The sequence below is a fragment of the Gigantopelta aegis genome, chromosome 8 (genome assembly GCF_016097555.1).
Source record: "Gigantopelta aegis isolate Gae_Host chromosome 8, Gae_host_genome, whole genome shotgun sequence".
NCBI classification, from domain to species: Eukaryota; Metazoa; Mollusca; class Gastropoda; order Neomphalida; family Peltospiridae; genus Gigantopelta; species Gigantopelta aegis.
Genome location: NC_054706.1, coordinates 32,095,821 through 32,121,959, shown reverse-complemented (window position 1 = coordinate 32,121,959; position 26,139 = coordinate 32,095,821). Strand labels below are relative to the sequence as shown.

The window sequence follows — 26,139 nt, the reverse complement described above, 5'->3', positions numbered from 1 at the left end:
GCTCCACAACTGGTATAACAAAGGCCGTGGTATGTTCTATCCTGTCTGTGGGACGGTGCATATAAAAGATATTTTGCTGCTAATCGAAAAAGAGTAACCCATGAAGTGGCGACAGCGGGTTTCCTTTCTCATATCCATGGGCGTATGGGGACTCTTTGATTTAGGGGGGCTGGAGGGGTTGATTTGCCCGAAATTTTACCCAGATAAAAACTTCCCGAATTTCCCCCACTGTTTTTGCCCGAATTTGGGGGGGGGGCAATTGCCCCCCTCCCCCCGGGGCGTACGCCCATGCATATCTATGTGGTCCTTAACCATATGTCCGACGCCATATAACCGTAAATAAAATGTGTTGAGTGCGTCGTTGAATAAAATATTTCCTTTCTTCGTACATATTCAGTCGCTAAACTCGCTCTGGGTGGGAGCAGGTACCGGTATATGAATTAATTAATTAATGTCTTCCTTGCCCTGAAGAGAAATTGTTGGGGTTTTTTTTTACTTTGTCAAATTTGAAACACGCACGAACGCGCACATACATTTTAGTTTGACAATTTAGACATAACCCCATCACGTTACTAAAGGGTCAATCCATCTCAAATATTTAATATTTTATAGTCACCCACGCACTTTGTCGGTCATCCACATAAATAAATTTGAAATTTGGGACCTGTATTCCGAATAGGTTTCGAGAAATTGACATTTTGTTAACTGTTATTATCGGTACCAAAAAGCGTGATGTTAAAAATCCTCCGAATGCCGCAGAAAACACGCTAAAGCAGGGTCAATATTCCATAAATTAGCACTTTCGATTATGCACTTTTTCATTGTCACAAAGTATATTTTACATTTCAAAATTAATTCTTCGTTTTTTTATTTGAAGAATTGTCGGAAAATACTTTTCTTACACTATCCTTGTTCACAACTCTCCTTACACTATGATGGACCACATGTTCTTAACTGGATGCATAATACATTACGGAAATTTACAAATTAAAGGGTTAATTAAAAAACTTAAAAAAACGTTTTAAAAGTTTAAAATAAATCAATAATGTACCATATGCTCAATGGTTTTTTTCTTTCTTTCTTTTTTTGTGGGGGGGGGGGGGATACCAAACTGATGCAAAGTAATAAGCAAACCTGCTCTTTTAATAGGTTTTGGGGGCTAGCGTATTTTAATGTCAGATAGTAAACCAGATATGTATATAGGTTTTGCAGCATTTTGAATTAAAATATGTTTTTTTATAGTTCATCTGCATTTTTAACTGCTAACTGGGAGTCTCGTCGTTATTTTGCATTTTTTATTTACATTTTATTTTCTTCACATTTTAAACGCAGGATTTCCTGTTTGTGGGGTGGTGTTTCATTTGGGGGAAGGAAGTAGACCTTCATTAGAAAACTGTAAGGGCACCTGTATCCATTTATTACTTTAAGAATGCAAGTCTCAAGATGAAATTTGAATGTAGCTTTTATGTGGTCTGTTATGTTGCCAACTTGGTAACTTGAACACTGGGTGTGTCTTTTGCCCTCAGAAATGGTATAATACATCAAAGTATTTTGTATTCTGGACTTCATTCAGCCATCAAAGTTTGCCAAATTAGTTACGTAGCTGATTTAGCGGGAACCCATTATCTTCATAGCCAATTTGAAATGTCTGGTAAAAGATTCGTTTACTGGCGCTTATCTCAAATACCGTTACACGTATTGCAGATACGACTCGGGCATCCGTGTCTTCGCATCTGTCTCCCCATCCACAACTACCCCAATCTTTTGTAACATTTCCAGAAATGTTTACCTTTTTGTCCTTAATCTAGAAGCAGGGGGCGGATCCGAGAGTACATATTTTTTTCTGGCTTTAAAAAAAACCCCTACATTTTCATTGGGTTGCCGTTTTTACGAGTTGGTGCATGTGCCTTTGCATCCTTAGTCCTTTCCCCCAAAAAACATGTTCTTAGATCCGCCACAGAGAAGGAAAGTAGCAGCTGCATGTATAAGTCGTTTCTGTTTTCAAGTAGAGAATACGACATTTCTAATATACATGTATTTACGAAATTCAAAGTTTTGTTCCGAGGTTTTTCATTCCACATTTCATATACTTCTTACGTCATTTTATTTTTTATAGTAATTAGCTACTTTTATTATACATTTAGTTATAAATTAAATATTTAGTTATTTATTAGGGTTAAAGGTGCTATATTTAACAGCCGTCAATGTTTCTTTCAAAGCCAGACTGCTTAGGTAAACCTGTAATTATACGCCAAGTATATGAGACTAATTTGTCTAGGGTTCAAATGCGGACAGTAATAGCATTTACATAACTCGAATATCGCTTGTTTAACTCGCCGGAAGGTGATGTTGTAATGGGTTCCAGAGACGTTGGTTATCATAATCGATTTGGTAAGAACGAGAGGTCGACCATAATTTGCCCAAAGATATGAATACTGGGCTGCGATGGGTCATTTGTTAATCAGTCAGAGTTCATAATTTGTAGATGCTAGGTTATTAACGACTTAAAACGGGGAGGTGCAAGACCACTACATTCAATGCCCGTAGGGTGGGAGGGTTCGAATGTGCCACCTAAATAATTTATTACTGTCAGAATCATTTAAATCAGCTCCATCTTAAGGCTTTCGGTGCGAACCATCCCGATTCAAATTGCACCCAAATGCAAAAATGACCCCTAAGTAATCCTATATACATGTATAAAGAGGGATCAAAGATGATCCCATATAGAGAACACACCTAACACATTTTCACATGGCATAAAACATACGGACATGCAATGTTTCTCACTAATCATTGGGCTCTGTGCACGACAAACATTCTTAATAGCTGAGATGAGTGCTCACGACTACTTGACTGTCTTGAAAGCCCGACAAGTGTTGCCTTCGGTTTAATAACACAATTTAGGGTACCATGGCAAATGTTTCTTTTAAAAGAGGGGTACGAATGCAATTTACTTTCTATGAAGTTTTTCCAAACAAAAATTATTTCACACTTGTTCCTTGGGATTTAGCTTATGCAGTTTGATGGATACGGATGCCTTTCATCATATTGCAAATGGTATTTTTACTTTTTCTTACATATACAACATAGATTGTATGATAAGGGTATGGAGGGAAATCAGGCAGAATATCACAGTATTTTTCTTGTCGACAATGTTTGATTTTTAGGGCACAACGGCAAGTAAGGAGGACAACCGCGGCATTGGCGTTGTTACCGTGGTAAAATTCGAATCCTGCAGAACAGTGCCATTGTAAACTGTTTTCGACTAATACAATATTTTAACGACAAAAATTATATACTAAATATAGTTGCTTGTCAATAGTGTCAATATTCGCACGATAAACATATGAAATAAAGGTTTGGACAAGTAGAAACACTGGGACGATCAGAAACACACTTAATACACAGCAACAAATACTTCATTATTTCAGAACAAAAATGTATTTAAATGTATTTAATATGCTATTTTAATCATTAAATCGTCTCTTAGTTGAAAAACATTCTAACAATGGTAACAAAATCGTGACGGCTCCTTTGTTTGACGTGAATATAAATGTGAAAATAATTTACGTAATTAATCAAGGTTATTCGAGATTGAAACTTTCGAATCCTGCTTGCGTGTCCATTGTGTTATTTTGCAAACAAATACTAGTAGTACCGGGTAAACCAGAAACATGAAATTAATTTGTCTTAGCCTAACCGATTCTAAGTGTACGACTTCAGACATATAATTCCAGTGATCTTTGTAATCTGGGTAATTTATCGTGCAAATATCTAACTAAGATTACCATGCGTTTGTCACGAACACCACGTCTGATAGAGCCAGATAGTGGTTCTTTCCAGGTCAGAGGAGAAATGGAATTTCGGCTAGCTCTGTAGCACCTAGTCACTTTCCAGCATTTTACAACGAGCGAAGTGTTTACGCAAGTATGTTTCAATAAAAAATGGAGCCAAATTTCCAGTCATTAGTTTAAAAAAAAAAAGAAAGTGTTTTGAACATGAAGTACAGTAACACACACATACAAACACTCAAATAAGTAATTCTTAACGCACCAGTGAGTTTTGTAGCTAAATGTTAATATCTCCAAAAAGAGAGACGACCTTCTACAACGGGCCCTTTAAAGGTTGTTATGCAGTAATGGATATGAAAGATCACCCAGAAGGCATACCCACGCCCCTTCACCCCTCCCTTTTCAGAAAAGATAGAAGACCCTCTACAATGGGCCATTAAAGGCTGATAGGCAGTGATGGATATGACATGAACCAGAAGATGATTCTGCGCCCCTTCACCCCTCCCCTTTCAGAAAAGATGGAAGACCATATACAATGGGCCCCATAAAGGCTCATAGGCAATAATGGATATGAAACATGACCAAGAAGAAACATCCACACCCTTTCATTCGTCCATTTTCAGAAATGTTTAGAAAATGCATTTTCATTTCTTAATTTGATGTGCAAATTAAAATGAAAAAAACACACACTTAGTTTGGTCAAACTGCAACAAGTAATTCAGAGTTGCGTGAAAATTAACCTAGGATGACCTAAACCCATTTGCTTTTTTCTGAGTGGTTGTTCACACGTATCGCCTTCTAAAACAGAATAGTTTTGATATATATTTTCAACATCTTTCATTTAAAACCATCCCAGGAATATGAAGTTTTCGTGAAATACTTTTTTGGTGGTATCACGATTATGCTTTATGAAGGGATGAGGCTGAAATCCTACCACTATACATGCTAGTTAAAACATATGTAGCCGAATTTACAAACCCTGTGTTTGTGTTGTTGTTGTTGTGTGTTTTTTGTGTGGGTTTTTTTATCATAAACGCGTTTAACTACATTTACTATGCTTAATACCTGTGTTTATGAAAAACAGGCTTCATAAATTCGGCCCATGTTCTACAAGTGAGGTGTGATGTCTTCTACTGATGAAGTGATTATAATGGTGTGTGTATATATACTAGTCTTTGTAAAATATCAGGTCACCGATCGAACTGTCGTCCGACTTTGAGCACTAGGTATGGGGTTTGGTGAGTCTGGCAGCATGGGACATATTTCTGTGCATATATCGGGAGAATCCAAGATGCTTTGGTCATGTTCACTGATGCCACTTTGATATTCAGACGAAGTTCCCGAAACACAATAATCCTTGGAATGTATGACGAAGAGGACGTTGTTTGGTCCCTCTGTGGTCAAAACCTTTCCGTTGACCATGTTATCTGGGAAACGTCCGGACGAACTGGTCGACATTTCCAACCATGTAACATCCGTGAGCGGAGAGGATGTGCTAGATTCCAGAAAAGTCGACATTTCCGCCGAGTCCATGGAGGTTTCCCTTCGGACATGCTTCTTTTCAGAGGTCGAAGAATTATCCTTTGCATCTCTACTGATGCCAGTCGATCTTGTTGACGACCAAGAACTTCCGCAGCCTGTGGAGGGAGGCTTCCACGCCTGAGAAAACATTTCGGGCAATCCTAGCTGAGACCGTAACACTTGTTCTCTCTTGTACGTGAGGCCGGCTGCTATCAGCAGCAAGATGACGCCAGCGAACAGCATCACTGAACCCACTATGTAAAACGTGTTCTTGTGATCCCAGAACAACGTATTGTGGCCCATGGAATACACGGAACTGCACAAGAGGACAACCGAACCCATCAGTATTCCGAACAGAGATGGCACGTAGAGTCGTTTCCAACACCTGAGTCTTCTGTCCCTGTTTAACTCCTTGAACTTGCTCCTACGACTAGATCTTCGCTGGGCATACTCTATGTTTTTGATTACTCCCTTTTCATCTCTCCATAGTTCGAACTCCTGGATCCGCTTGGACAAGTTATGCTTGGGATTATTTTGCATCCCGAGCAGACGTCAGCCTTTACAGACATAGCCGCTGGTGGGATCTGCAAATAATTAGATATTTATTAATTTGCTGGTGGGATCCATAGGTGCACGTAAGTGGTGGTGGTGGGGGGGGGGGGGGGGGGCGGTTGTGGGGCAAGATGGCTTTTGCCCGAATTAAAAGAAAATGCCCAAATCTGGAAAACAACATTTACTCGTATTAGCTTAAACCAAACAGCTATATAGGGTTGCAAATGAATCACTACGCATTTTTACATTTTAACTTTGAGGGTAGAATGATGAAAATGCATGGTAAAAAGGTCTTAGGTTAGTACATTTTCTCCGAATATCTGTATCATTTTGGGCCGAATTTGAGGTTTTGCTCCACCACTAAGGGGTACGCTTATGGTGGGATCTCCAAATAACTAGATATGTATTAGCCGCTTGTGGGATCTGCAAATAATTATAGGTGTATTAGTTTGCCAGTGGGATCTGCAAATAATTAGAGATGTATTAAGTTTCAATAATTATAATAACCACCATAACTCCCTAATCACCTTCATTATAGATCGAGCGCAAAATAAAAGCCACATAATTCAGAATATATAGACATGTAATAGAAGTGGTTGTTCGAGAAGGGTCAATAGGCTGTTCGCTTTACGATAATGTTAATGGACATGATTGTTGCCTCATTTGTTTTCCTCAAACCTGTGGATCATTTTTTTTTTTTTTTTTTTTTTTTTTTTTTTTGTAAACTATTTTAATGGAATATCGACTAAGTGTGGAAGTAATCGGAACAACATTAAAAAAAAACCCCACACAAACAGTTAATAATACATGTATTATTGTAAATGTTATGCCGTGTGATCATTTGATGGCCTCACTCACTGAAGCGCCGTATTTAATCAGTATTCACTGCATGTAATAGCATATTCGCCCTTTTGTTTGTGATCATGTCTGATTCGCAACAACTGGTAACATTTCAATTTGTATTCTTGCGTAAATGAGCACGGGCTATTGTAAAAAAATTATCACTTAAGGGAAAAAGGATTTGGGTCCATAGAGAATAATACATGAATGGTCGTTAGACACTATTTATCGTGCGAGTTATTTCAAAATGGTACTTAATGAGCGAAAGTTAACGAGAATGTTAATGGACACGATTGTAGTTTTCTGTTTCTACGAATATGTTTATTGAAATTGCTATCATTTTAGAACGCATTCAAAACATGAACACATTATAATACATGACAATATAAATCAAATTAATTAATAGTATATTATAAAAGTGAATGCAGAATTAAGTGATACAAAATAAATAATAAATTGTTAAATAAAGTAGATACATTTGTATACTATTTTGTTTCGCAATCTGAGCTTTGATTAAAAGTTTACTTAAAGGCATATTGTCACAGACCACTGACCTATTACATGGAACCGTGGACTGGCGATGCCAGAACATGGATCCATGGTAGGCGTGCCTGAACATTTTTGGATAGGGGCACGAGAAAATAGTTCCGAATCCGAATCCTATTACATGGCCTAACAAAGTATTACTTTAAAAAAAATTAATTTGATTTGTCCCTAAATGTACTTTATTTAACCATCTACGTAACCACCATACTCCACTTATTAATGATATTTTGTAAAAATAATTGAATTATGGCAATGGTCCATAATTCAAAAACTAACATCGCTGAGAGGGTTGACATGGATTTTACTCCATCATGGTGTAGTTAAAGTGATGCAATAGCTAGATTTGGTCTGTAAAAATTAATGTAATTTTGATTTATTATTCATTTTTAGAGAAATAAGGTCCTTAAATCTGTGACAGTATGCCTTTAAGTTAGTACAATCGTTTATAATTTAGTCATAAAAGAAATTTAAACTTATATTCCAACTAAAACTTATATTTAAAAGCATAATACGTCACGCGTCGGTTTCGAAAGTGTTAAACTGAATAGAGGGCTCTTTGGCTTTGACATCTGGGTCATCACCACTAAGCAGTCTATCAGATGTATTTAAATTAATCCCTACAAAATTAATGTGCGATAATGCCAGGTGTTACGACAAATATCTCACGGTGTTTTTCAGCGGCTGTATGAGAAAATGCATGTCGTTCCATGAAGTAGACTTGATCGTGAGAGAAAAAGAACTGTTTTATTTAACGACGCACTCAGCACATTTTATTTACGGTTATATAGCGTCAGACATATGGTTAAGAACCATATATGTATTGAGAGAGGAAATCCGCTGTCGCCACTTCATTGGCTACTCTTTTCGATTAGCAGCAAGGGATCTTTTATATGCATCATCCCACAGACAGGGTAGTTCATACCACGGCCTTTGATATGCCAGTCGTGGTGCACTGGCTGGAACAAGAAATAGCCCAATGAGCCCACCGACAGGGATCGATCTCACACCGACCGCACATCGAGCGAGCGCTGTACCACTGGGCTACGTCCTGCCCTGATCGTGAGAGACTTGTTGGGTATATTTAAACAGTGGGAGATAACGGTACTGATGTCATTCCTTCATATCATCACCGGCCTCGGTGGTTAGGCCATCGGTCTACAGGCTGGTAGGTACTGGGCTCGGATCCCAGCCGAGGCATGGGATTTTTAATCCAGATACCGACTCCAAACCCTGAGTGAGTGCTCCGCAAGGCTCAATGGGTAGGTGTAAACCACTTGCACCGACCAGTAATCCATAACTGGTTCAACAAAGGCTATGGTTTGTGCTATCCTGCCTGTGGGAAGCGCAAATAAAAGATCCCTTGCTGCTAATCGGAAAGAGTAGCCCATGTAGTGGCGACAGCGGGTTTCCTCTCAAAATCTGTGTGGTCCTTAACCATATGTCTGTCGCCATATAACCATAAATAAAATGTGTTGAGTGCGTCGTTAAATAAAACATTTCTTCTTTTTTTTCCTTCATATCAGTGTTAATTCACAGGTTATATTAACTATGAAAGAATTCTAATTTTTCTGCACTGTCGAAATTTTAACCTTAATATTCTATTAACTTTTGTAGAATTTGAGTAAGCTGTATTTACAAAAATGTTCTGCGTGTGTGTAAGACAAGAAATTAATTGTTCGAGGGGCGGGATTTAGCTCAGTCGGTTGAGTGCTCGCTTGATGTGATTGCGTCGCAGGATCGAACCACCTCGGCGGATCCATTCAGCTGATTGGGTATTTTTCTCGTTCCAACCAGTGCACCACAACTTAACAAAGGCCGTGGTATGTGCTTTCCTGTCTGGGAAAGTGCATATAAACGATCCCTTGCTGCATTAGAAAGAATGTAGCGGGTTTCCTCTAATGACTGCGAGTCAGAATTACCAAATGTTTGACATCCAATAGCCGATGATTAATTAATCAATGTGCTCGAGTGGTGTCGTTAAACAAAACAAACTTTAATTGTTCGAGGGAAGGAGATAAGCGTACCCACAATAAAGACTAAGAAGTCCCTTTGTCTTCCATCCCACACATACCTTCCGCATAACATCAACATTATTATATTCTTTTGAGACCTTCTACTAGCACTGTAAAAAAACCCTGACATATCTTACAATACCAATCCTTGAAAACATTTCTATTGGCATCCATGGTGGGAGCGCCTCGTCCCTGAACTGGAGCCAAGTTCACAAACATCGTAAGTTTACGTTTGAAATGATTACACGTGTTTGGCATCTATTTCACGCAGAAAATTGCATCATTACGGAAGATGGAGATTTTAAGTTAAAAGAAAATGAAAAAACTGTGTGTAATTCAAACATTATTTGTTGTGCCCGACGCCATATAACCGTAAATAAATAATGAGTGCGTCGTTAAATAAAACATTTCCTTCTTTGTTGTGCTGTTAATAGTAATAAGAATTATGGTTTAGTTGTAGATTTACGTGCAAAACAAGGCTTTATAGGCTACGTTTTGTGAAATTGGACCCTAGATATCAAAAATGGAAAGAAAAAGAAATGTTTTATTTAACGACGCACTCAACACATTTTATTTACGGTTATATGGCGTCAGACATATGGTTAAGGACCACACAGATATTGAGAGAGGAAACCCGCTGTCGCCACTTCATGGGCAACTCGTTTCGATTAGCAGCAAGGGTTCTTTTATATGCACCATCTCACAGACGGGATAGTACATCCCACGGCCTTTGTTACACCAGTTATGGAGGACTGGCTGGAACGAGAAATAGTCCAATGGGCCCATCGACAGGAATCGATCCTAGATAGATCGCGCATCAGGCGAGAGCTGTACCACTGAGCTACGTCCCGCCCCCTAAACAAAGAAGATGAGACAACAGCAGAGAGAGAGAGAGAGAGAGAGAGAGAGAGAGAGAGAGAGAGAGAGAGAGAGAGCGCGCGATGGAGAGAGAGAGGGAGGGAGGGTGAGTGAGTGAGTGAGTGAGTGAGTGAGTGAGTGAGTGAGTGAGTGAGTGAGAGAGAGAGAGAGAGAGAGAGAGAGAGAGAGAGAGAGAGAGAGAGAGAGAGAGAGAGAGAAATTACCAAATTCTTGTGTATTAAATTTGAAAGTGAACACACTCCAACAAAACTATTTTTTGAAAACCAGTCTTGGGTATCAAACGAACGGAAACCTCTTCGAATATTGTCCTTTTGAAAACAAAATTTAAACAATCACAACTGTTGTGTATTAAACAGACAATCTTTTTGATTCACGATACTCAATGTGAAAATGAACACCTTTCAACAAAGCAAATTTAAAAAACCCAAAACAATCTTACGTATCAAAAGAATGTAACCTTCAAAAAAAAAAAAAAAAAAAAAAAAAAAAATGTATTAAAAAAAAACCCACATAATAAATCAAAATACTCAGTTTGAAAGTGAACATACTTTTAACAAAACAAAATTTTAAAAACAACATCGTGCATCAAACGAACGGTAAACGTTTTAAATTATTGTGTGTATTAAACTGAGAATACATATAACTCAAAATACTCACTTTGAAAGTGAACATACTTACAAAACAAATTTTAAAAACCCAACATTGTACATCAAACGAACGATAACCGTTTAGAACTATTCTGTGTATTAGACTGAGAATACATACAACTCATACAACTCAAGATACTCAGTTTGAAACTTTAATAAAACAAAATTTATAAAACCAACCTTGTGTATCAACCGAACGGTAACCTTTTAGAATATTTCCCGTTAGCTGTGTATGATACGCATTCGTCATGTCATAACTCGTGTGTGTTGATCCAAGCGCCCCGAACGTCGATTCTACTAGTGACATTTAAGCTAGAGCTTCACCGAGAAAAAACCCAAAAACAAACCTCTATAGTTTCGGATGAAGTGAAGCAATTAATGAAATAAGCGTTGTTTGTCCATTTACAAGCTGGTAAAATGTATCGATTGTTGTATGTCAATGACGTTTTCTACGAAATTTTGGCACGCGTTTGGTGTGAACAACTTTAGCAGGTAATGGACCAGCGGTATCGTAAGAGTATCATGATATCGCGTGTCGATCGTAACACACCACTAGCTAAAATACGACTGGGCTGGGCTGGGATAGTCTGAATACCTTGTTATGAACTCTAGTAAAATCACTGATCTCTGTAACCCTCTACACACCACTGGCTAAAATACTACTCTGCTAGGCTGAGACAGTCTAAATACCATGTTATGAAATCTAGTAGAATCACTGATATCTGTAACCCTCTACACACCACTGGCTAAAATACTACTCTGCTAGGCTGAGACAGTCTGAATACCATGTTATGAAATCTAGTAGAATCACTGATATCTGTAACCCTCTACACACCACTGGCTAAAATACTACTCTGCTAGGCTGAGACAGTCTGAATACCATGTTATGAAATCTAGTAGAATCACTGATATCTGTAACCCTCTACACACCACTGGCTAAAATACTACTCTGCTAGGCTGAGACAGTCTGAATACCATGTTATGAAATCTAGTAGAATCACTGATATCTGTAACCCTCTACACACCACTGGCTAAAATACTACTCGGCTGGGCTGGGATAGTCTGAATACCATGTTATGAACTCTAGTAGAATCACTGATCTCTGTAACCCTCTATCATCTACACACCACTGGCTAAAATACTACTAGGCTGGGCTGAGATAGTCTGAATACCATGTTATGAACTCTAGTAGAATCACTGATCTCTGTAACCCTCTACCATCTACACACCACGGGCTAAAATACTGCTCGGCTGGGCTGAGATAGTCTGAATACCTTGTTATGAACTCTAGTAGAATCACTGATCTCTGTAACCCTTTACACACCACTGGCTAAAATACTACTCGGCTGGGCTGAGATAGTCTGAATGCCATGCTATGAACGCTAGTAGAATCACTGATCTCTGAAACCCTCTACACACCACTGGCTAAAATACTACTGGGCTGGGCTGAGATAGTCTGAATACCTTGTTATGAACTCTAGTAGAATCACCAATCTCTGTAACCCTCTACACACCACTGACTAAAATACTACTCGGCTGGGCTGGGATAGTCTGAATACCATGTTATGAACTCTAGTAGAATCACTGATCTCTGTAACCCTCTACACACCACTGGCTAAAATACTACTAGGCTGGGCTGAGATAGTCTGAATACCATGTTATGAACTCTAGTAGAATCACTGATCTCTGTAACCCTCTACACACCACTGGCTAAAATACTACTCGGCTGGGCTGAGATAGTCTGAATACCATGTTATGAACTCTAGTAGAATCACTGATCTCTGTAACCCTCCACACACCACTGGCTAAAATACTACTAGGCTGGGCTGAGATAGTCTGAATACCATGTTATGAACTCTAGTAGAATCACTGATCTCTGTAACCCTCTACACACCACTGGCTAAAATACTACTCGGCTGGGCTAAGATAGTCTGAATACCTTGTTATGAACTCTAGTAGAATCACTGATATCTGTAACCCCTCTACACAACATTGGCTAAAATACTACTCGGTTGGTCTGAAATAGTCTGAATACCATGTTATGAACTCTAGTAGAATCACTGATATCTGTAACCCTCTACCATCTACACACCACTGGCTAAAATACTACTCGGCTGGGCTGAGATAGTCTGAATACCATGTTATGAACTCTAGTAGAATCACTGATCTCTGTAATCCTCTACCATCTACACACCACTGGCTAAAATACTACTCGGCTGGGCTGAGATAGTCTGAATATCATGTTATGAACTCTAGTAGAATCACTGATCTCTGTAATCCTCTACCATCTACACACCACTGGCTAAAATACTACTCGGCTGGGCTGAGATAGTCTGAATATCATGTTATGAACTCTAATAGAATCACTGATATCTGTAACCCTCTACACACCACTGACTAAAATACTGCTCGGCTGGGCTGAGATAGTCTGAATACCTTGTTATGAACTCTAGTAGAATCACTGATATCTGTAACCCCTCTACACACCATTGGCTAAAATACTACTCGGTTGGTCTGAAATAGTCTGAATACCATGTTATGAACTCTAGTAGAATCACTGATCTCTGTAACCCTCTACCATCTACACACCACTGGCTAAAATACTACTAGGCTGGGCTGAGATAGTCTGAATACCATGTTATGAACTCTAGTAGAATCACTGATCTCTGTAACCCTCTACCATCTACACACCACTGGCTAAAATACTACTAGGCTGGGCTGAGATAGTCTGAATACCATGTTATGAACTCTAGTAGAATCACTGATCTCTGTAACCCTCTATCATCTACACACCACTGGCTAAAATACTACTAGGCTGGGCTGAGATAGTCTGAATACCATGTTATGAACTCTAGTAGAATCACTGATCTCTGTAACCCTCTACCATCTACACACCACTGGCTAAAATACTACTAGGCTGGGCTGAGATAGTCTGAATACCATGTTATGAACTCTAATAGAATCACTGATATCTGTAACCCTCTACCATCTACACACCACTGGCTAAAATACTACTAGGATGGGCTGAGATAGTCTGAATACCATGTTATGAACTCTAGTAGAATCACTGATCTCTGTAACCCTCTACCATCTACACACCATTGGCTAAAATACTACTAGGCTGGGCTGAGATAGTCTGAATACCATGTTATGAACTCTAATAGAATCACTGATCTCTGTAACCCTCTACCATCTACACACCACTGGCTAAAATACTACTAGGCTGGGCTGAGATAGTCTGAATACCATGTTATGAACTCTAGTAGAATCACTGATCTCTGTAACCCTCTACCATCTACACACCACTGGCTAAAATACTACTAGGCTGGGCTGAGATAGTCTGAATACCATGTTATGAACTCTAGTAGAATCACTGATCTCTGTAACCCTCTACCATCTACACACCACTGGCTAAAATACTACTAGGCTGGGCTGAGATAGTCTGAATACCATGTTATGAACTCTAATAGAATCACTGATATCTGTAACCCTCTACCATCTACACACCACTGGCTAAAATACTACTGGGCTGGGCTGAGATAGTCTGAATGCCATGCTATGAACGCTAGTAGAATCACCGATCTCTGTAACCCTCTACACACCACCAGCTAAAATACTACTCGGCTGGGCTAAGATAGTCTGAATACCTTGTTATGAACTCTAGTAGAATCACCAATCTCTGTAACCCTCTACACACCACTGGCTAAAATACTACTCGGATGGGCTGAACTAGTCTGCCAAGTTATGAAATCTAGTAAAATTACCGATTGGATAACGATCTCTGTAACCCTGTAACCCCCCCCCCACACCACACACACACACACACACACACACACCGGGATCGTACCTAGCATCAGATATATGGGGGTTGGGGGGGGGGGGGTGTAAAAAAACCAAGAGGAAAAGGAATCGGGAACAGTGAAATGGGTTCTTTTTCAACTAGACAGTTCACCCACTACATCACCCCGCTAGTTACACACACACACACACACACACACACACAAATCCCCACTCTGCTACGCCTATATGTCTAGATCTATTTGTTGGGGGGGGGGGGGGTTCCAGGTTTTAAAAAATCATATTAACAAAATAAAGCGATTTAAGATTTTCCCCTTGAAGTACTTGTAATTTAACATAAAAATGTCAGACAAATCGTTGTACATATATTTGTTTAATGCACTAGTATTTGTAAACATGCTTCGTCATGCACGCTGATTGCCTTTCTGCCAGTTTGAACAATAACTCGGTGCCAAAACTTGGATACCGGTTACAATACTTTCCATAAACGTACGAGATGGGATGGAAAAATAGAAGGCCGTACGCATATGATACTTTCTTGAGATTTACAAGTATACCATAAGTCACGAAGGGATGGGCCCCATCCCCGGTGTATTATGCAGTACCAAAATACTGCAGAAGCATACTTCATCCATTTAAGTGGCTTGAGGCTTGATGGAAATGGAGAAAGAAAGAAGAACATTTTATGTTTTATTTAACGACGCACTAACCGCACTTTAATTACGATTATATTATGGTTAAGGACCACACAAATAAAGAGAGTTAAAGTTTGTGTTGTTTAACGACTACTAGAGCACATTGATTTACTAATCATCGGCTACTGGATGCCAAACACTTGGTAATTATGACATATAGTCTTAGAAAGGAAACTCGTTACATTTTTCCATTAGTAGCAAGATAATGAGAAAGGAAACCCACCGCCACGCCATAGGCTACTCTTTTCGATTAGCAGCAAGGGATCTTTTATATATACCATGTCACAGACATACCACGGCCTTTGTTAATCAGTTGTGGAGCACTGGCTAGAACGAGAAATAGTCCAAATGGGTCCACCTGCAGGGATCGATCCTAAATCGACCGGACATCACGCGAGCGCTTTGTTACTAGCTAGGCTACTCCCGCCCCATTGATGGAAATTAATGAGCTAGAAAATCACAAAAAGTAGCAATAGGTGTACGGGGTAAAAGTATGTACTGAGATGAATAAACATGGAATTCTCTGAACGTGTAAGGCGCAAATTTAATTATTTGTCCGTTATACCCAAGGCTTCTAGATTGTGGTAGCCCCACTCCCATTGCTAGTGATATTCAATGTTGGGCTAGTAAATAACAACTATTGCCATGCCCACAGGCTAGTGATTTCTTTTGGGTCAAATGTTGCAGTTAAGTGTATTTTGTAAATATAAATATCCTGCCCCCCCCCCCCCCCCCCCCCCCATTGTTAGTGTTTTTAAGCTTTATCCCCTTCTTTAGGAACATATCTGTTTATTACTATTATTTAGCAAAATTGTATTAACTTAAAAGTAAAGTCGGGCAAGTGAATTGTTAATAGTGGCTATTCCATTTTTTAAATCACTGATCCCATGGCTAGTGGATGTTGTAACAATTCTAGAAGTCCTGAGTTACACGCATGCAATCCGTAATGGGTAGGCTAATCCACATCAATAACTTTATATGAAAATATGTTGAGTGGATTCCATTTTGCGCCCTACGTACGTATGCGTGTGCGTATCCAGTCACTCTATGCATTGTGGATATCCAGTCACATATACGCGCATGTCGATTAGGGAAAACTGGAAGCTATAATTCACGAGATGAAGCGACAGTTAACAGGTTTATTGTAATGGAAATTATATCTGCGATAATAATGTACGAACTGAGTGGACGGAATTGGCATACCGCAATAGAACGAACCATCACCAATAAATGAAAATTTAATAAAGATAACGCTTGCAGTTTTACATCGAAATTAATTTCTCGCATGATTTGCAAGTCAAAACGCACTCAGAATAATTCCGAATCTTTCAAGCTGCTTTTGACAGCAGTGATTGGATTGGCAGAATAATAAGTCACGTGGTTATGACAGCGGTGTTTTGATTGGCATAATAATAAGTCGCGTACGTATTGGATTACACTGGCATATATCGGATCAACGTGAAGGATGGTCCGATTTCATTCAGAGTGATTTATAACGATATTAACAATGAATTAATGGATATTATTTTCAATAAACTGTTTTGATGTATACGTTTCCGACGTCATTTTTAATACGTATATTTTACAATTTAAGGGAACTACCCTGAGTGTGTTGCACTGTATGATGTTTTTGACCAATACAATTTTGTAACGAGTAGTAAAACATATTAAATATATTTTCTTGTTTAGAATATCAGTGTCTGTATATTCAAATTTACAAAGCTTGTTTATGTCTTAAACGCGTGTAACTATATGCATTTACAATGCTTAAACACCTGCGTTTAAAAAAAACCAGGCTTCGTAAATTAGACCCAGTGTGTTTCCGATCGTCGTAACTCAAACTGGATTTGGTATCCCAATAATGCCGTACGTTCGACAACATATATAATAGGAAATAAAATGAAGTCTGACCTAGGGTAAACATTAGGACAATCAGAAACACGTTTAATATACAAGCACTAATATTTTATGTAGAAAAATATATTTAATATGTAATTATAGTCGTTAAAAAGTCTCTGTTGGTCGACATTATCTTAACGATTGCCGGAAACAGGTCAGACCATGTCATGGGTTTTAACGTGCACATTCAGAGCAAGCCGTTGTAGCGCACGCCTGCCATGGGCGCAGCTGTCGACGTACGTCGGCTCCATCGTCCAGAACAGGAGTGCCGGAAACTCGGGATAGTCCCTTTAATAGTAGAGAGAAGATTCCTGCGTTCAGTACTTCGACATGCATATGACTACAACAGTGTATTTTTATAGTCTAGATCTATTGGAAATAGATAAAAAAAGAGAGAAAAAAAGATTAGGTTTCTTTCCCGTCTCAACCAGTGCACCACTACTGGCATATCAAAGGTCGTGGATAAGTGCCTATAATGGACCCATTGTTGCTAATTGAAAAATGTAGCGGGTTTTCCTCACTAAGACTATTCGTCAAAATTATCAAATGTTTGACATCTAATAGCCGATGAATAATAAATCAATGCTCTCATGTAATGTATATATAATTAATCCCGACCAATTGGTAAGGCTGATTGGCCAGTCACAACACACTTTGACATGCATCATGATCATCAAACGGCTATTCGGAACATGCGTCAATCAACGAAGTATCATCAAAGTTTGTTTTGTTTAACGATACCATTGGAGCACATTGATTTATTAATCATCGACTATTTGATGTCAAACATTTTGTAAATCTGACATATAGTCTTAGAGAGGAAAGCCGCTACATGTTTTCATTAGTAGCTAGGAATCTTTTACATGCACCATCCCACAGACAGGATAGCACATACCACGGCTGTTGGTATGGTATACCAGTCGTTGTGCATTGGCTAGAACGAAAAATAACCCAATAGGCCCACCGACGGGGATCGATCCCAGACCAACCGCGCATCAAGCGTGCGCTTTACCACTGGGCTACGTCCCGCTCAAATATCATCAATGCGTGACTAATTTCGTCAGAGGTCAGCTTGACCTGCATTGTGATTTAACGTTGGGTTATGTGAATGTGCCTCAGTATAACAAATGATACGGACAATGAACTATTAGTAATTAATGTTTTTTCTAGTTTTGTCGTTGGTGTCCCAAAAGTTAAAGTTTGTTTTGTTTAATGATACCACTAGAACACGTTATTGGATGTCAAACATTTGGTAATTGTTTTACAGTCTTAGAGGAAACCTGCTGCATTTTTCCTTTGATATATCAGTCGTGGAGCACAAGTTGGGATGAGGAAAAAAGCTGAAGAACAGATGATGAGTCCACTGAGGTAGTTCGATCCCACGACGCAAGTACCTCGGGCAAGCGCTCTACCGACTGAGATACATCCCGCCCCTTTCTTGTCCCATTTCCCACAAACAGAAATGACGTTTAAAGCAGTAAAAATGTTTAGTAATTTTAAAGACAAAATCTCAATATGAACTCTAATGTTAGGGTTTGTATACTCGTCTGATCCTCTATGCATATAGCAGTCACTATTAAATGTATTCATTTCTTTCAGAATTGATAATACAAAGTTAACACAACGACGTCGTTAACATTTTTCTTGCAGAATGATGTCACAAGAATTATTCTTTACTGCTCGGCTATGTAAAATAAATAGTGATGAGGCACCAGGAAGGAAGGAAATGTTTTATTTAACGACACATTCAACACATTTTATTTACAGTTATATGACGTCAGACATATGAATAAGGACCATACATATATTGAAGGAGGAAACCCGCTGTCGCCACTTCATAGGCTATTCTTTTCGATTAGCAGCAATGGATCTTTTATATGCACCATCCCATAGACAGGATAGCACATACCATGGCCTTTGATGTACCAGTCGTGGTGCACTGGCTGGAGCGAGAAATAACCCAATGGGCCCACTGATGGGGATCGATCCCAAACCGACCGCACATCAAGCGAGATATGTACCACTGGGCTACGTCTCGCTCCTTGATGAGGCATCATTGCATCCTGCGTTTCGAAATGCCCATCTTAGCTTGAGTCGAGAGTTCTCTGGGTTTAGGTATTGGATATTTCTTGCGTGCTACCATCAGAAAACTGTTCTAGCACGTCTGTCGTGGACACAACAGCTAACTTCGCCAGACAAGGAAGAAAGTCCTCTAGTCCAAGTCCGAGGTCACTCCAGTTAGCCATGCTTATGTTTTCCCATCCATAGCTACGCAAGACATAACCATTCCATGACGTCAGCCCATACGGAATTTAAAAAAAACCCCTCCATTATATGTGGTCATGTGGGATAGAAAAGGCACACCTTCTATGGTGGACATTTTGACCCTGGGACTTGAAACGTCTCGCCCCGAGTCGAAATTTCCACCAATCCGGACGTGCTTTGATGAAATCATATACATTGTAGTCTTCATCATCATCATCATCATCAACATCAACATCATCATCATCATCATATTATCATCATCACATCCACTACTATCATATCATTATCAATGTCGTTGTCGTCACCACCACCATCATCATCATCATGATCATCACACCACCATCATAATGATCATCATCACCATCATCATCACCACCACCATGATCATCATCACCATCATTATCATCATCACCACCACCACCATCACCAGTCATCACTACCATCATGATCATATCATCATCACACCCACTACTATCACACCATTAGCATTGTTGTCGTCATCATCATCACCATCATGATCATCATCACCATCACCATCATGATCATCATCACAATCACCATCATCTTCGTCATCTCATCATCATTATTAATGTTATGTATGCATGTATTGATGTATGTATGCAAGTATTGATGTATGCATGCATGGATGGATGGATGGATGCATTCATACAAGCATGCAATGCATTTTTTATGTGTGCGTTGTGTGTATAAGGGTGCGGGCGTGTGCGTGCGTGTGTATGTATGCAGGTCCGTACGCAGGATTTTTAATTTAGGGGGTGGGTGAGAGAAGGAGTGCGAAGTCTCGTGATGGGACCAACAATGGCACAAAAAACCCAGTTGCGTAACGTTATCTAAATTCGAATGAAAAAAAATGTGGACCTTTGGTAATTTGAGAGGGGTGCGTACAGACCCTGCGTACGGGTATGCATGTATGTGTATGCATGTGTGTGTGTGTGTGTGTGTGTGTGTGTGTGTGTGTGTGTGTGTGTGTGTGTGTGTATGTATGTATGTATGTATGTATGTATGTATGTGTGTGTGTATGTATGTATTGATGTGTTTGTGTGTGTATTTATAATTATATGTATTTATGTGTGTATATATGGATGTATGTGCCAGTTGTAAGGGTGGAATCAAAACCTTTTGGTGAACTGCGTAGTATTTCCGTCCTAAATGTTTACTTACTGTATTTAGCCGAGTGTTCAGAAAAACTGTACATGCAAAACTACAAACGGCTTGCCGGCGCGGCTTGCCGGCGCAGGCAGTGACAGTGTTAAGAGCTCGAGTACCAGAATGCCAGATCAAAGACCAAATTAAGAGTTCCGTTACACATAACTGATCAGCATTCATTCATGCGAAAAGCTTTCTAATTCTAACCACTTGGCACTACGTTTTTATACATAACGGACTTTACCCCCATTCAACCTAATATAACTGTTAAGGAACATTAAGTTATTTTTCATGGGATATAATTCGCTTTTTTTTTCTGTCAGGTGACTTGTTTACTTTCTTTTCAAGTGCATATAAATCTCGTTATATAAGAATTAACTGCACGTAACTTCATTATACAGAAATCGCTTCTGGGGTCATTTTCAGCTAAGGATAACGACCGATAACCCCCCAGAGCTTTATCTTTAAAAAAAACATACAAAAGTAATAAGTTCGCAACACTTTCCTTCTGAAAATAAAAAAAATTAAGATAGATAAACAGTTTTTGAAAATTAAACAAAATGTGGTATTCGTAAGCACAATTTTCGAACCACCTCCTCCCACAAACAACAAATAAAGACAATAAAAAAAATAAAAAAGCAACAACAAAAAACCCAAACGTGCATTCTATTAATAAATATGAAATATTTTGTTAATAAGGTTTGTTTTGTTTAACAACACCACTAGAGCACATTGTGTTATGAATCATCGTCTACTGGCTGGTAATATTGACAAAAAACCCACCTATTTTTATTTTTTGTGTGTCATTTGTGTTACAGTCGCTACTGCATAATATGGTAAGATACGTTATGAATTAAAATAACTCAATATGGTACATCATGTACATCAGAGAGAGAGAGAGAGAGAAAGAGAGAGAGAGAAAGAGAGAGAGAGAGAGAGAGAGAGAGAGAGAGAGAGAGAGAGAGAGAGAGAGAGAGAGAGAGAGAGAGAGAGAGAGAGAGAGAGAGAGAGAAACACACACACAGAGAGAGAGAGAGAGAGAGAGAGAGAGAGAGAGAGAGAGAGCGAGCGAGCGAGACAGACAGACAGACACACAGACACACACAGAGAGAGAGAGAGAGAGAGAGAGAGAGAGAGAGAGAGAGAGAGAGAGAGAGAGAGACAGACAGACAGACAGACAGACACACACACAGAGAGACAGAGAGAGAGACAGACAGAGAGACACAGAGAGAGAGAGAGAGAGAGAGAGAGAGAGAGAGAGAGAGACAGAGAGACATAGAGAAATGAATATGAATGTTTAATGACACAAATGTTAGTGTATCAATGCAGTCATTGCCAAATAAGTATAGATTTAATTAATTCACAGAGTATGCCACAGTGTAGTTGTGCAAGAGAGACAGTTAACGTTAAATGCCGTTTTGTTTAACGACACCACTAGAGCATATCGATTTATCTTTCATCTGCTATTGTCAAACATTTGGTAATTTTGACATATAGTCTTAGAGAAGAAACCCGCCACATGTTTCCGTTTTCAGCAAGGGATCGTTTATATGCACCATCCCACAAACAGGATAGTACATACCACAATCTTTAATATACCAGTCGTGGTGGACTGGCTGGAACGAGAAATATCCCAATGGGTCCACCGACGGAGGCAGAGACAGAGGCAGAGAGATTGTGTATCATCTGCAGTTTGTTACACTTGGACCAATGTTAGACTGCATTAATTATATCATCGGCAAGCAGCTGTTACATGAAAACAAGATTAAACGAGGAAGTAACGCATAAACCAAGCATCCCAGGTGTCAACTGATGACAAGTTAAATCATTCGCGGGTTGCCAGTCGCTTGGGGGTAGGTGACAAGAGTAAGCAGTAACCTACGGTTTGGTAAATAAACTTGTTTTTCAAAGTCAGGTGTACGTACGTACGTGCATCCGATAACGTGGTCTAGCCACCTTAAAAACAGTCGGTGAAAATGGAAAAGAAAGAAAGAAAGAAATGTTTTATTTAACGACGAACTCAACACATTTTAATTACGGTTATATGGAAAAATGGAAAAGAGCCACTTGCTTAAAACATCTTAGAACGTTTTAGGGGCGAGACGCAGTCCAGTGGTAAATAGATAGCATGATGCGCCATCGATCTCCTTCGGCGGGCCCATTGGTCTATTTCTCTTTCCAGCAACTAGTGTAACAAAGACCGTGGTATCTACTATCCTGTCTCTAGGGTGGTGCATATAAAATATTATTTTTTGCTGCTAATTGAAATGAGTAGCGGGTTTCCTCTCTCATTACTTGTGAGGTCCTTAACTATATATCCGACGACATATGACCATAAATAAAAATGCGTTGTTAGGGTTCCTGGGGTTTGTCGACATGTGGTCCATATAGTTAGGAAACCCATTATCACCACAGACGCAACTTCTACCAAAATAGCATCAAGGAAAATAATTTATAATTATGCAAGTTCCCATAGACAGGACGTCATAATTATATACCATTGTCTTGTGTGCGTGTGTGCGTGTGTGCGTGTGTGTGCTATGTTGTTTTTTGTTGTTTTTTTACGATGGGCGGGAAATGTTTTCTCTTGTTTTGCATCATTGATATTATGGACGGGATTTATCTCAGTCGGTTGAGCGCTCGCTTGAGGTGCTTGCGTCGCAAGATCGAACCATTGAGGGTTTTCTCGTTCCAACCAGTCCACTTCAACTGGTGAAAAGCTGTGGTATGTGCGTTCCTGTAAGTGGGAAAGTATATATATATATATAAGATATATATATTATATATATATTATATATATATATAAATATTAGGAAATATAGCGGGTTTCCTCGGTCGATCAGGCCAATGTGTCAGAACTGCATAACGTCTGACATCCAATAGCCGATGATTAATTAATCAATATGCTCAAGTTGTATCGTTAAACAAAATAAACATTCCATAAATATTCTTTATTTAATTTTTATTTTTAAATATATTTTTTGTTTTGTTTTCTGTAAACTGATGTGGGGTTGTTGTGGTTTTGTGAGGGTTTTTTTGTTCATTCCTCATTCCTCTTTTTTCTGGGTTTTTTTTGGTTTTGTTTGTTTTTCATTCGTTTGTTTGTTTTTGTTTTGTTTAAGGATAAAATATGATAGAAACCAGTCAACATGTTTGCAAGAACTCGCCCTCATGAATATGCCTCAAATCTTATATTCCATATTGGAGGTCTTCGTTAGCTAACCCCATTTCCTGTCCATTTCTGCGTTCAGCAACAGCGGCCATCGCTAACGTTCGCGAACTATTTTGCTGGTTCCCGCTGTGAACAGGCTACTCCGACTTTGGGTCGCAATCAATAAATACAACCAAAGCTAATATAGGCCTACTGTGTGTTCTGATGACCTTTCGTTCGACCACAATTTCATTTATTTATAACCCTAAAAATATTCGGAATGTCAGTTCTCGGTAAACGGTCACATGACATCTACAAACGGAGACCAGTGCTGAATAGATGTGTGTATTCATGACTGTTAATGGTGAATTTTGTGTGCCCCCCCCCCCCCCCCCCCCAGTGCTGGAGCAAAACCTCAAATTCGGTCAAAAATTATACAGATATTCGTTCAAAATGGGCTAACTTGATACCTTTATACTATGTATTTCCATCATTCTACCCTCAACATTAGTTGTAATCCATGTAAAAATGCGTAGTGATTCGTTTGAATGATTACTATGAATAGATGTTGTTATCCAGATTGGGAAAATGGGAGCCCGTACGCCTATGTGCAAAACGAATACAAATGGGACGAAATCAAGCACATGCGACATATTTATATGTTATAATACATGCCCGTAAGAGCCGGGGCGGGTGGGGGCTGGGGGGGGGGGGGCAGCCCCCCACTTTTTTCACCAGTTTTTTATTTCGGGACTTTAAATGTCTCAGGTAATAAGCCGAAAACATGCCAGAATCGCTATAAAGGGGGTTAATATTTTCCTTAATTTAATTTTCCTTATTGGGCATTGGGGCTTCGCGCCTGCGGCGCTCGCGGTTTCGCACAACACATTTTATACAACCATAAAAATTATCCCCCCCCCCACCCACACACACACACACACTGAAAATCCGTCCTACGCGCCTGTAATACCTATTATATATATAACGGTATTACATGAAATGTAAAGTCAAAATACATGTGTACTTTGAATGAGGAACATGTACATATACGTCCAAAAACATTCAGTGCCAGATCTGTGGAAGTGGGAAGAGATGGAACCGTTGGAATAGTGTGTAAAAACTTAAACCTGCTGTCGAATGTACTTCTTTACAGGATGTTAGCTATTGGCTATAAACATTTTGATATTCTGAAGAATGAAAGAAAGAAAGAAAAAAGCAAATAAAAACCACAAAAAAGACCCCACAAAAAAAGCCCACCATATGGTGAATTTAAAAAATCTTATTACGAATAATTTTTAGTTAGAGATTAAAGTTCCGAAAACCCGAGGGTAAAAGTAATCTCAATAAATGGTGCCTAAACTACATGGACCCGCTGAACTGTGTTTATATTCTAGGTTGGGTTAACCGAGATAGTGCTCATAATGAGCAATGACATTCAGCAGTATTTAGTTTACAATTATGTGAATATTACATATACCAGTCTTAGCTGCTACACTGAAGTTAGGAGGGGGGGGGGGGGGGGGCGGGGATAACAGGCACGGTGGAAGCAAGATATGGGGGGGGGGGGGGGAGCTAACTGAGATCGAGAGCGCAAAGCAAAGTTTCTAGGGGGTTCGGGGAAAACTAGATGTCCTGAAATGTAATTTCTCGCATTCTACAATAGTTTCATCTCTGACTTAAAATTTATTACAGTGCCTGAATTAGTTTTAATTCAACACAAAACCATTCCTGTCATTGTTCACCTCTCTTCCAAACGCAAATATGAAGTTCTTTATAATTATTCGTAAGTTGAGATACATGTGTAAACATTTTTGTCATAAAATGTGTTATCACTTTAATATGCTATGATGAGTTATTTATATATATATATTATTTTTCTGCATTTGAATAATCTGAATAATATTGAATATATCAGATGCAGAAAAATAATATATTTTCTTGTTTAGAAAACCAATGTCTGTATAAACAAGGTGTTTGTTGTCCTAATGTCCTAATGTAGTAGCACAAACTGGATTTTACCTACCAATAATTTTGTATGTACAAAAACAAACAAACGAACAAAAACAACATTACGAAGAAAATTAAAAATGACGTACTGCTACAAACATTAGCATATGACCACAAACACATTGGATACACAGACATTGGTATTCAAAACAAGAACATATATTTAACATTACTCGTCAAAAAGGATCTGTTAGTCGGAAACATTTCACGATGGCTAAAAACTCAGGACAGCTTCTTTAACAATCTAAACAAATATACATCTGGAAACTTACCATCAAACTTCTGTTATACTTGTCTGCATTACTATTAACTCCGTGCCGTATCCCGCCAAAACCATCGCAGACGACAAAGTGCCAACAGACGGCCGAC

General features: G+C 39.0%; 1 protein-coding gene across 2 annotated transcripts; it reads right to left on the bottom strand.

Moving 5' to 3' along the window:
* Window positions 1-352: 352 nt before the first annotated feature.
* LOC121378263 lies at window positions 353-26,139 on the bottom strand. 2 transcript variants are annotated; one of them, XM_041506340.1, is made up of 2 exons: window positions 26,043-26,139; window positions 353-5,896 (listed from the first exon to the last, which is right to left on the bottom strand). In XM_041506340.1, exon 2 carries the CDS (start codon window positions 5,850-5,852, stop codon window positions 4,977-4,979), a length of 876 nt encoding a protein of 291 aa, XP_041362274.1. In that variant the 5' UTR covers window positions 5,853-5,896; window positions 26,043-26,139; the 3' UTR covers window positions 353-4,976. The 2 variants fall into 2 exon arrangements, with proteins under 2 accessions (XP_041362274.1, XP_041362275.1); XM_041506341.1 differs by lacking the exon at window positions 26,043-26,139 and adding an exon at window positions 10,969-11,065.

Coding starts and splice junctions, on each gene's coding strand:
- LOC121378263 (XM_041506340.1), bottom strand. CDS start 5,852: ATGCAAAATAATCCCAAGCATAACTTGTCCAAGCGGATCCAGGAGTTC.